This window comes from Centropristis striata, chromosome 6 (genome assembly GCF_030273125.1).
Source record: "Centropristis striata isolate RG_2023a ecotype Rhode Island chromosome 6, C.striata_1.0, whole genome shotgun sequence".
Classification (NCBI taxonomy): Eukaryota; Metazoa; Chordata; class Actinopteri; order Perciformes; family Serranidae; genus Centropristis; species Centropristis striata.
Genome location: NC_081522.1, coordinates 37918133 through 37931495, shown reverse-complemented (window position 1 = coordinate 37931495; position 13363 = coordinate 37918133). Strand labels below are relative to the sequence as shown.

General features: G+C 30.7%; 1 protein-coding gene across 1 annotated transcript; it reads left to right on the top strand.

Annotated features, from left to right (window-relative positions):
* The first annotated feature begins 692 nt into the window (after positions 1–692).
* On the top strand, positions 693–12534 carry snx22 (sorting nexin 22). The gene is made up of 7 exons (XM_059335698.1): positions 693–957; positions 7705–7788; positions 8862–8966; positions 9794–9888; positions 10852–10884; positions 11393–11460; positions 11873–12534. Exons 1-7 carry the CDS (start codon positions 874–876, stop codon positions 11983–11985), a joined length of 582 nt encoding a protein of 193 aa, XP_059191681.1. The 5' UTR covers positions 693–873; the 3' UTR covers positions 11986–12534.
* The last annotated feature ends 829 nt before the right edge of the window (positions 12535–13363 follow it).

Sequence of the window (13363 nt, the reverse complement as noted above, 5' to 3'; positions counted from 1 at the left end):
TCTTCATAATGATTTTTTTGTTATCAAGAAAATACACACACACACACACACACACACACATATATATATATTAGAGCTGTAACAATTATTCGATTAATCGAACAATAATTGATTATTAAATTAATCGTCAACTATTTTGATAATCCAATAATTGTTTTGAGCAGACAAATGTGAATATTTCTGGTTTCTTTGTTCCTTTATGACAATAAACTGAATATCTCTTTGGTTTGTGGACGAAACAAGAGATTTGAGGACGTTATCTTGTGGTTTGGGAAACACTGATATTATATTATTATTTTTCAACATTTTATTGACCAAACAATAATCGATGAATCATTTAAATAATCGACAGATTAATCGATAATGAAAATAATCGTTAGTTGCAGCCCTAATATATATATATATATATATATATATATATATATATATATATATATATACCTAAAATTATTTTCTCTTAGTAATTTTTTTTAAATTAGGAGATAATCTTAATATAAATTGTGATCAGTTCTTGCTGAATATTTTTTATTTTACATGTTATATTTTGTCTTTCTTCTCACCTGCTCATGTATTTTATCTCTAATTATTTACTTTCATTTTAAAAAAATACGCAAATAAAATAAAGCCACTGGCGGTTGGACTGCACCTTTAACGTCGCTCCTGGTGTGTGTGTGTGTGTGTGTGTGTGTGTGTGTCTCATTAGTGTGTAGGTGGAGCAGCAGGAAGAAAGCGACTCTCAGACTCTCAGTCCGCCTCGGTGGTTTCTCCGGGTCCCGGTCTTGTGTCCTTATTGGTCTCCACTCTAACTAACTGGTTTCCACTCTAACTGGTTCCTAACTGGTTCTGAACTCTCTGCGGGTCTCGAGGACTCTGATGTGGGAGGAAGACTTCCCGATGATCCAGGTGTCGATCCCGTCCATGGAGAAGGAGGAGGACGAGTCCGGGAGGACCAAGAAGGTGAGGAACCTCTTTCACTGTGTTCTCTGCAGCGGTTTCACGTTTTATTCCTCCACAAACACTTTAAATCTCCTTTTTACTGAGTTATTAGAGTCTAGCGCGTGTTTTCAGAGTGAAAGTGAAGGTAAAGTGCGCCACCAGGTGAGTCAGGTGAGCTGAGGGAGAGTCGGCTTTTACATGTCAGAGCTGCACTGTAAAAAGTGTTTGTAGAAATTACAGTAAAATGCTGTCAAATTGCATGAGAAATACGGCCTAAAATAAAAAAAAATTGCATATCACCATAATAGACACTTTTAATTACTGTCACAGAATAGAACAAAACTTTTGAAAAACACAGTTTTACTGTAAAAGTATTTTTAAAAATCATGTAAAATGAATGAAGAAATACCATATTGTCTCAAGGACACAATTACCTTTTTAATAAACGGACTACTCAGTCTAAATTACAGTTTAGACTGATATTTACATTTAAATTTACAGTAGAAAACCCAATCACTGTAATTTTTACGGTAAAATTCTGGCAACCACAGCTGCAGGTGTTTTACCGTAAATTTAACAGATTATTTTTGACAGTGTGCAGGAAACTCTGAAACTATCACGATAACAACAGAGTTTTATTTAAAATTCTGTGGTGGAAGAAAGTAAGAAATGTTTGATATTTTTGTCATGTTTACTTCAAATACACAGTGGTGGAAAAAGTATTCAGATCCCTTACTTAAGTAAAAGTACTAATACCACACTGTGAAATTACTCCACTACAAGTAAAAGTTCTGCATCCAAATCTTACTGAAGTAAAAGTACAAAAGTATCAGCATCAAAATCTACTTAAAGTATGAAAAGTAAAAGTACTCGGGTTATGCGGAATGGACCCACTATGATTGTTTTATATATTCTAAATATATTATTACATTATTTGTATTGGTGATTTAAAGTATGCAGTGTTTTAATTTTGTAAAGATTGGGCTCACTTAATTACTTAATATATTGTTAAAAGATTTAATTAAGAAAACGTCTAATCACTTTACATTGATCATATATATTATGTTAAATCTTGACCTGAAAAGTAACTAAAGCTGGCAGCTAAATCCTAGAGTAAAAAGTACAATATTTGCCTAAAAATGTAGTGGAGTAGAAGTAAAAAGTTACATAAAATGGAAATACTCAAGTAAAGTACAAATACCTAAAAATTGTACTTAAGTACAGTACTTGAGTAAATGTACTTAGTTACATTCCACCACTGCAAATACATATAAAATGACCAACATAACGTGTTGGAGTTTTTCTTTCTTTCTTTTTTGCACATTTTTTCATATAATTTGCACTAAGTTGTATATAGTATATTGTATATTGTTAAATGTCTTTTTCTTAGATTGTTTATTTTTTATCTTTATCTTAAAGGGTAATCATTTTGTGTGAAAATTTTGTGGTCGGCTGTAACAAAGAAATTTCCCCGCTGTGGGATTAATAAAGTCAAATCTAAATCTAATACATAAAGATAACCTAAAGGGGAAAAAAGTATAATTTATTAAATAAATCAAATAAATCTGAGATAAATAAGTAAAGTCTGTAACTATAGCTACAGACTTACTGAAATGATTTAAGTTTATGTAATTCATGTGATTACTGTTGATGCATTCTGTTTGTTTGTGACCAACATAATTAATTTTTAGTGTAATTAAAGTGAGTAAAAAGACCAAAAAGTTATTTTGAGTTTACCCCAGTGAGTTTTGATGAACTTTGCTTGAATATTTTCCATTTTCTGCTTTTCTTCGTCACTGCAAGTCATTCCACTACTTTTAGTTACTTTGCAGATTGTGATTAATATTAGAAATATTAAGAACAAATAAATTGTGATGTATGATTAAAAGATTAAGATAAAACTTTATTGATGCCTGGGGAATATTCACAAGCTTCCCAGAGAAATATAAAGTAAAGAAAAACAAGAAAAAACAAAAGTTTCATTTATTAAATAAATCAAATAAAACTCAGATGAATAAGAAAAGTATGTAACTACAGCTGTTAGGTTTATATTATTAATGTGTTAATTAAAGAAAATTAAAGTTAAATCATTTAAACTGGATGGAAATGTTGAATTTAATTGCAGTAAGTAAACTTGAATGAATGCACCAAAAACTTAATTTATTTTACACTTCACTACTTTTTACTTTACAACATTTAATTACTTTGCATATTTAAACTAATATTACCAAATAAAATAAACTAATAAATGATGACGTAATATCATAGAAGAAGATTAAAATTAGCTCCACCTTCACCAGCTGCAGATTTAACACATTTGTGCCCAAAAAGTATATTTATCATAATAAAAAGTGCCACAACATTTGTTGTGATTGATAAGTTTCTGAGGAACAAACATTTTATGGCCTGACTGATATAATAAAGGTTTCAAATTACACAAATAGGAAGTTCATAAAGTGGTATTTCATATTTCAGTATTGTTTACTGACTCTGGAACGAAACTCAGAGGCAGCAGCAGAAATATTTTAAATTATTATATAATGTTATAATATTGTATTACATTGTGAAACAATTCGAAATAAAATCAGAGAAAAGAAAGAATAAAATAAAAAGTTTTATAAAAAAAACAATACTGCATTTTCAGTATCAGTTGAAAAAAAATAATTTATTTAAAAATAAAATTATAACTAAACACTATCTAAATGATGTGCCAAGGGACTAAATATATTTTTTTTAAAAGACCGGATTAAATAAAAAAACAACAACATTTTGATGTGATGAGTCGAATGGATTGAATACATTAATGCATCAATAATTACAATCATATAATATCTAATGTAATATATTCATGTGAAATCTTTATGTTTATTTTTATGCATTTTTACCTTCAGAATCAGCTTCAGTCTGAATTTATGAACTAAAGTTAGTCAAGTCAAGTTTATTCATATTTCATATGACAGACTCGATGTTTAATGTGCTTCAATAAATAAAAACAAAACAAAAAGAAAATAGACAAATATCAAATATGACTAAAGAAACAGAAATACAAATATAAAAGCAAACAGTGTGAGGTTAGATAGCATTATTACAGATATAAAACATTAAAATGAACAAGCATGTTTGATGCAAATGTACTAGAATTAAAAGGGGAAACAATTAAAATAAAAGGGAAATAAAAAACGTAATTAAAAGCTCATGAGAACATGTTTTCATTCTGTTTTTAAAAGAAGCCACAGATGAAGGAGTCCTTTTGTTATATATTATTATAATATTGTATTATATTGTAAATCAATTATAGAAGTGATAACAGAGAAAATAAAAAGCTTTTTAAAAATCAATACTGCATGTTCATAATCGCTGATCGTTTAAAAAATAAGAAAAAGATAATAAACAGTATCAAAATCATGTGCAAAAGAACTAAATATAAGAAAAAAATGAGAAAATTCAGGTGCTGAGACACTATAATGCATCAATATTTATGATAATATCTAATCTAATATATTAATGTGAAATGGGACGTTCTACATAATGAGAACTTTTGGTTCTTCATGTTTATTTTGATGCATTTTTACCTTCAGAATCAGTTTCAGTCTCAGTTTATGAACTTCAAGTTAGTCAAGTCCTGTTTATTATATAGAACACATTAAAACAAACAAAATAAAAAAAGGAAAATATCATATCAACAATAGAGTCAAATCAAGTCAAAGTTTATTTATAGACATTTAAAAACAACCTCAGGTGACCAAAGTGCTGTACAGTTATTAAAATAATATAAAAATTGTACACAAATGTTGTAATAAATAAAAACAATGAAATCATTAAAAAAAACTAAATAAAACATTAAAATAGTAATAGAAACTAAGTCTAAAAATCAGAGTTAGAGTTAAAAAGGAAATAAAAGAATAAAAGTAAACAGAAATACAAATATAAAAGCAAACAGTATGAGGTTAGATAACATTATTACAGATATAAAACATTAAAATGAACAAACATGTTTGATGCAAATGTATTAGAATTAAAAGGTAAAACAATTTAAATAAAAGGGGAATAAAAACTTAATTAAAAGCTCATGAGAACATGTTTTTAGTCAGTGTTTAGCATGATGATGATGCATTTTTGCTTGAAGAATCAGCTTTTTATTAAGTAAAGTTAGTAAAGTCAAGTTTATTATATAGAACACATTAAAACAAACAAAAGAAAAAAGGAAAATATCATACGACAATAGAGACAAGTCAAAGTTTATTTATAGACATTTTAAAACAACCTAATTTGACCAAAGAGCTGTAAAGTTATTAATATACAATACAATCATACACAAATGTAGTAATAAACAAACAATAAAAAAAGTAAAAGAAACTCAATCAAAAAACAGTTAGAGTTAAAAAGGAAATAAAAGAATAAAAGCATACAGTATGAGATTAGATTACATTATTACAGATATAAAGCATTAAAATTAACAAACATGTTTATGCAAATGTATTACAATTAAAAGGTTAAAAAATTTAATAAAAGGGAAATAAAAACTTAATTAAAAGCTCATGAAATACTACAAAAAAACAACAACAATGAAACAGTAAAATAGTAATAGGAACTCATTAAAAAGGAAATAAAAGAATAAAAGTAAACAGAAATACAAATATAAAAGCATACAGTGTAAGGTTAGATAACATTATTACAGATATTAAACATTAAAACAACATGAACAAACATGTATGGAGAAAAAAAAGAAAATAATTTAAATAAAAGGGAAATAAAACTCTAATTAAAAGCTGATTCTGAACTGATTCTTAGTGAGGAAACTTTACTTTAAAATGAGTTCTCTGTGAGTTCTCTGAGATGTTTCTACTGTGAGGTAAAGCAGAGAGTCAGCTGCTCCTGAATCTGTAATAAACTTTCACACCGACGTGTTAAAACAAAGTGGCAGCAGCCTGAAGAATTCTCTGTTTAACTCCTCGCTCCCACAACAAAGACGTTAAAACCTGAAAGACTTTCTGTTGACTTTTCTGATAAAGTCTCTAAAGTCACTGAGGACAGTTTGTTCTGCTCAAACACTCAAACAGTTTCTCCTCTGCAGCACAAAGTTCCTCAATAGTGTTTATTTATTGAGATAAAATGCATTTAATTCATTAATCTGTAGGAGTGGAGAGCAGGAAACTCACCTCATGTTTTATTATTTTAATCTGCATCTGAGATAAATAACTCAGACAATAAGTTAAAGTTAAAATATTTCACTTTCTGTTCAGATTCAGTGTTTTTACAGACATAAAACTATTTTGAGAATAAGAGATGATGTTTTCCCACACGTCTGCGGAAATATTATCCTTAAAAAAACACCTTTTTATTGGGAATAGAAAACAAAACGTATAGATTTACACGTCTCTCCTTTTTTTATTGTGAGATAAATGTCCCCGGGGGCCTCACACAGGGAGGGGCCACACACACACACACACACACACACACACACACACACACACACACACACACACAGTCTCTGTGTGCAAAATAACAAAAGTCGTAACTGTAGAAATATAAAAACATGAAATCTGATGCACACCTTCAAAAATCTTGGAGTCAGATTCATTGGAGGAAATGTCCATAAAGAATAAATAAATAATAAAATAATAAATAAATAAAATAATAAACAAATAAATAAATACATTTTACTGATGAAGTTTAAAGGATCCAAACTTTGGTTATAAAAATCTAAAAATTCTAAATTTAAAAAAGTTTATTTTCCATGTTGTGAAGTTTTTGCATCATTACATATTTTATATGTTATATTTTTTCTTTCTGTTTTGAGGTTTTCAGACGAGAAGCCTTCTCACCGTCACGTGTATTTTATCTCTATTTATTAACTTTTTTCCCCTGTATGACATTTCTTTTTAAACAAAATGCAAATAAACATATAAATAATTCAGTTTATGTTTTAAAAATGTTTGATAATCACCTGAGAAATCTAAAGAAACACAGACATGATAAACAATAAAACATTATAATAAACATTTTATCATACATGCAGTGAGTATTAAATGTGTAATAAAAGTTTCAGTGTTGAGGAACATTGATTTATTATTTATTTCTCTGATTTATTGATCTAAAGTGTGAAGCTCTGTGTCGCCTCCTGCTGGACACATGACGTCACTACAAGCTGCTAAAATATAATATATATCAAGATATGTTTCATTTTATTTTATTTTTTCTTTGAGGTAATCCAAGCCCTTATTCTTTTAAACTTCATTTAAATTTACTTTATTATTATTATTATTATTATTATATTGTTTTATTGAATAATTAATAAAAAGTAATTCAAAATAAATAAAATTAAAATAAACTATTTATCTTATGACTTTATTTATTTTTTAAATTCATTTATTTTATATTTCAAAATAAAAAATTGTTTAATGTACTCAGAGGTAAAACAAACTGTTATGTGGTAAAGACAAATCTTTACTAGAATATAAATTATATTTTTATTCTGCTTTACCTGATCATATCTGTTTGTCTTCATTTGATCATAAATGTGATAAAAATGATATTAAGCTCACTATAAAACCGTTTTCCGTCTTCTTGATCTCATAATATTTTTTCTTTGTCATTCTAATTAAAAGCCTGGAAAAAATTAAAGTTAAGCTGACGATTTGAGTGAAAATATATATTTTTTAAAAAGCATGACACACTTTAAATGATCTTTACTGTCAGATTGTGAATAACCGTTTGCTTGTTTGTTTGCTTGTTTGTTTGTTTATTTGTTTATTTGTTTGTTTGCAGCTTTTCCGAGTTGAAGTTCTGTTTAACGGGAGGAAACATTTTGTTCTCAGAAGATACAGCGAGTTCCAGACGCTGCACAGGAAAGTATGTTTCTTCACCACAGCACAAAATAATAAAACTGTAATAATACAGAAACCATACAGTAATAATATGTTATTTAATGTTGTTTCCTGTATACATTATACTGCGGGATGTGTGAGTTATTATAAACAGTTTACATGGATCTAAATGAACAAGATGAAGCTTATAAAATAAATATATGTATTAGAGATAAATAAACATTATGATTTATCGTCTTTTAATGGAATCACCTCATGTTTATCGCCTTTACCAGGTTTATTTTAATAGAACATAGAACTTTTTATTGTGGTTCAACCAGATCAGAGTTCACATGATCTCCAGGTCAAACATATTCACATTGTTCATATTTAATATATTTAACCCTTTGATGCACAACATATAAACACCTTCTAATGCACAACATGGGTCAAAAATGACCCGCATTAATTTCCCATGTTATTTAATGCTGCTGTGTGTTTCTGTGCTCTATCTTTTGATATCAACTTATTTTATGATTGAATATTCCAAGTATTATTTAAATATATTGCATTTGATAACAACATATCATTATTTCCATTTTGCTTCTCATACATAGAAAAAAAGGGTATTATTATATAGCTAACTACTTGGCTAAGTAGCTTGCTAAGCTAACTACTTAGCCAAGAAATAGCTAAGTAGTTAGTTTAGCAAGCTACTTAGCTAAATACTTAGCCAAGACGTTAGTAGTTAGCTTAGCAAGCTACTTAGCTAAATACTTAGCCAAGAAGTTAGCTAAGTATTTAGCTTAGCAAGCTACTAAAATGGATATGGGTCTTTTTTTACCCATGTTGTGCATTAGAAGAGTAGTGACACAAAAAGGCATTTTATGAAAAAATGAATAAAGGAAAACATAAAAATTAGGATGTATGATGATCAAAAACAAAATAATTGAGGAAAACCTGGAATACTGAATGATGAAAATAATTTATTGCAAAGATATAGAACATAAAAACTCTTTTGGGTCACTTTAGACCATGTTGTGCATCAAAGGGTTAATATATTCCACAGATTTTCTTTAATTTCAGCTGTTTTGTGTCTGGTCTCGTGTTCTCCTGCAGCTCAGGAAGATCATCCAGACTCCAGACTTCCCGAGCAAAAGGAACCAACATCTGAGGACCAAACCTCTGGAGCAGAGGAGGCAGGAGCTGGAGGACTACGTCCAGGTAGCTGCTCAAAAATATAAAGATAAACATATAAATAACCGTTTATTAAGACTCTTTATATAGTCTGAGGTTCAGACTGAGGAGGGAAGTCCTGCAGGCGCTCACAAGTTCTTTTATTTCACTTTTTAAACGTCTTTTTTAACACCTAAACGAGACTATTTCACTAAAGTAGACATGCAAAGGTTTAGATCATCACTGAAAAACTCCTGGAAATGATTACTAAAAGAGGGAGAAGGAGAAATTTCAAGTTTACTAACTATTCTGTAAAGCAGCTACGTAACATTTAAATGTACCAAATGTTTAATGTAACATGTTGCTGTTAAGAGGAGAACATAAAAATATTCATTTATATAGATTAAAAATGTGTTTTAATCAACTTTTCATCCATAAAAAAACAATTATTTGATGAAATCATATATGTAAATATCCTGATACATTTATGTCTATTTATTTATTTATTTCACTTTAAACTTTTCATTTTATCTACTATAAGCTCTGATTTTACTTCATTTTAATTTTAATCAACTTTTAATCCATAAATCATTATGTGATTAAATCATACATGGAGATATCTTGATACACAACAAAGTCGACTAAATTAATAACAGCAAGCACATAGTGACTCAAATTTGATTTATGTATATTTATTTATTTATGTCACTTTAAACTGTTCGTTTAACCCACTATGAGCTCTTATTTTACTTCATTTTAAACAGAATTTACAGTTGTACAGTTGATTAAAAATGTGTTTTAATCAACTTTTCATCCATAAACCTTCAGAAACAAAAAGTTTTCACTTCATAAATGTAAATAATTTGATGTTTCAGGACATCATCTATGAGAACGAGGACGTGCCGCAGATTCTGCTCGACTTCCTGCATCTGAAACATTTCCACACGGGGATGAAGGTCAGCAGCATGGAGTAAGTCCTCAGACTCCCCCTTATATTTTTAGCCTCGCTATTTCTGGATTCGGGGCAACGCGGCAACATCATAAAAGTTTTTTCTCACAGTGTCAAGGAGCCGCAGCACCGAACCCAAACACAGAATCACTCAGGATGACGACGCAGAAATGTTTAAATATTATGTTCAGTTCAATTCTTTTTCAGTTTTTTTTGTTTTGTTTCGTGAATGAAAGAGCAAACTATATACTGTCCACCAGGCTTAATCTTAGATTTTATTCTTCCATTTCTTTCGGTCGTCTAGGTCGCACATACACTAGAAAAGGTATCAAATCGACCGGCTCAGCCATGACAAGTGTGCTTTGACTTTTCTAAGGGTTTCGGCAAATGGTTTTCAAATTATTCTGCAAATACACACCAAAAAAATCTCCCCAATGTTCCCCTATTGAGAGGCTAGAGTGGATGACATCATAGCTAGAGTGCAGAGGGAGAGAAAAAATTGTCAAAAAAAAACTGAGCTCGAGGCCGCAGATTCCACTCTACAGAAATAATTTATACATGGAAACGTAGGAAAATTCATCTTCTCCCTCACATTGGTGTGGTGAAGCTGTTATAGAGTTATAGTTTGGGCGTAGGACCACAGATGATCCACCAACACCACCCACAGCCTCATAGACCACCATGGTAAAAAGGAGGGAACATTTCTGGAGGAAAGCAGAGGTACCAGTTTCTTCTGATCGCTCTACAAAGACAATTTCTTCATTTTTCTCCACAAAACACATATATAGACGTTCAGGAAGAAGGTTTTTCGCTCTCTGTCAGTGGCTTCACAGTAGCAGTGGATTTCAGTTGATTGCTCTGCTCTGATTGGTGGTCACCACCTGGCCCTGGTTGCTTAGCTACCAAAGCCTGCCCTGTATTTTGACCTTTATTTTGACAGCATCTCTGCAGGAAATCTGTAACTGTTTTCTGAATTAATTTCAGATCTCTGGATGAGTTGGACAGTCAGGATGACAGGTGAGATGTTTATTTATTGTTTTATTTATTATTTAATCTTTTTTTATTTGTATTTGTGCACTTGAGTATTGTAAATGGTTTTATATTTAAGTAAAAATTTAAGTTCTTGTGCAGTTCTAAATTCTCATGCTCAGTTATGTTTTATGTTTTTCTTGCAGCAATGTTTGGTTTAATACCATTTGTTTGACATTTGGTGCTAAATTTAACACTTTGACCACTGGAGCATCAATAAAAATGTTAATATCATCTTACATGAATAAAATCAGGCCCATTGACTCCACAAAAGTCTCAGCTTTACATCGATACCCGCTGTATGCAGCTCACAGACTGTTTAGGGACCCCAGGATGCACAAAGTTTCACATACAAGAGGACACAATAACACATTTACTGCATGTTATCAGCATAAAGTGGGCGTGTCAGTAAAGAGGAGACTCGTGGGTTAATATATAAATAGAAGCATCTCTGCTGCATTTCACTAACAGATCATATTAACTTTTCTTTCCTCAGTTATTCGTTTCCAAATCAGCGAGTGTTGGGTTTCTTTCAGGACCCATATCTCTCCGACTGCAGATCAGGTGAGAAAGACGTGAAAGAAGTGTGTGTTGTTGTTTGGTGATTTACTTTGAAATAAAGAGTCTTTAGTCTCTCTGAGATCATCTAGTCCAGTTTGAGCAGTCTAGGTACTCTGGTTTAACTATCTGGACCTGGTCTGACTTGGTGCAGGTGTGAAAAAAGCACTTTACTGCATTTCCACAAATAGAACAAAGCTTTCACAAATCAGAAACTGCATTTATAGCCTTCAAACTTATTTCAGGTGCACAGGTTTTCTATCTCGACCTGGTCTAATGTGGTCCACATAAGAAAAAAAACTGTGAAGTCTGCATTTAGTGTAGCCTATTAAATATAAAATAGAACATGGTTTTCACAGATCAGAAATTGTGTTTTTAAACAGATTCTGACAGTAAAAACTGTGTTTTTGTCCTGCAGATCTCCCTGACGTCGTCGTGGACGGAGTTCTTCAGGGTTTTTACCCGCGGGACGTCCGAGTCAGCTTCACGGCTCCGACCCTCTCAGAGCCCAGCTCCTCTATAGACGCATGAGACTAAAGTTAGATTTTATATTTTATAGAATAAGTTATAAACAGTCAAATGCACATCACAGATGGAGAGATAAATGATGAGGTCATCAGCGTATGCTCGAATCCTGCAGCAGGAAATAATTCACTCAGGAGTTTTTTTTTCTAAAATCTGTTGTTCCAGCTGGATTCATGTTGCCTTTAAATTAAAACGAGTTCCAGTGGTTTTATTGTGAAAACAAACACAACATGCACGCCAATATTTGTTACAGATATTTAACATTTAATAGTGAAATCTGCAGTTTTTTCTTGTAGTTCTTTGAATCTCCACTGGATGTGTTTCGAGGTGTTTTTACATTTATACATTTTTAGTTATTATATTTTATTGAGGCTGATATAAATTTCTGAAATAACCTTTATATAACTTTATTAATGATATAAATTGCCTTTGACACCTTCAGCTAAACACTGAAAGGAAGGCTGTCCTATTTTAAAGTGATATTTTTTAGAGTAAACAAGAGTTTTTAGGAGTTTTATGTTTTGTATCATGTTGTTTTTATTTAAATTATAATAAATAATCAAACACAACTCATCATGTTTCTTTATTCAAACCTGAGCTGCAGAACGAGACGATCCACATTCTTCAGTTTGGAAAAAATGAATAAAGACACAACATGTTTGATTGTTTTTCATTTATTTTTTTATCTTAGAAAATATTTATTGTGTTAAATTACCTTGAGCAAATGTTTCTGAAATTAAAAATATTTCTTAAATATTAAATATTCACAAATCTCAAAGTTTAGGTTAAAAATAACATTCATTAATTGCTGAGTCATCATAATTCCTCACGGACAGGAATCTTCCAGGTAAATGAAACAAACCAGTCTGAAAGTTTGCAGAGTTCCTGTTGGATCTTATCAGTCGCAGTAAGGAAGAAACTGATAAAACAGGTTTTTAGAGCCTTTAAGCTGCAAATCTGCAGCATGTGAACACAGAAAGAGAGATTGAGATCTGCAGCAGACAGATAGACAGAAGAATTTCTCTCTGCAGTTTAATTTCACAATATATATATTTAATATCAACAAAAATGCTTGAAAACATACTTTTGTTTACCCTTATGTGATGGATAACAAACTTTCATTAAATGCATTTTCTGCCTGCGTATAAGAAGACAGAAAAAACCTTTAAGTTTGCAGGAAAAGTCCTCTGAGAAAACAATAACAGCAGGGAAATTAAAAAAAAACTGGTTTGAGGATATTGGTTCATGTTTGACTTATTTCTTAAAACCAGTTTTTTAATTCTTTTTAATATCCCACTGTGTGTTTAGCTGCAGACAGTTTCCTGCAGCAGCCTCACCCTCAGCCTGCAGGCAAATAGTTTACAGGCAGCAACAAGCAGCTCGG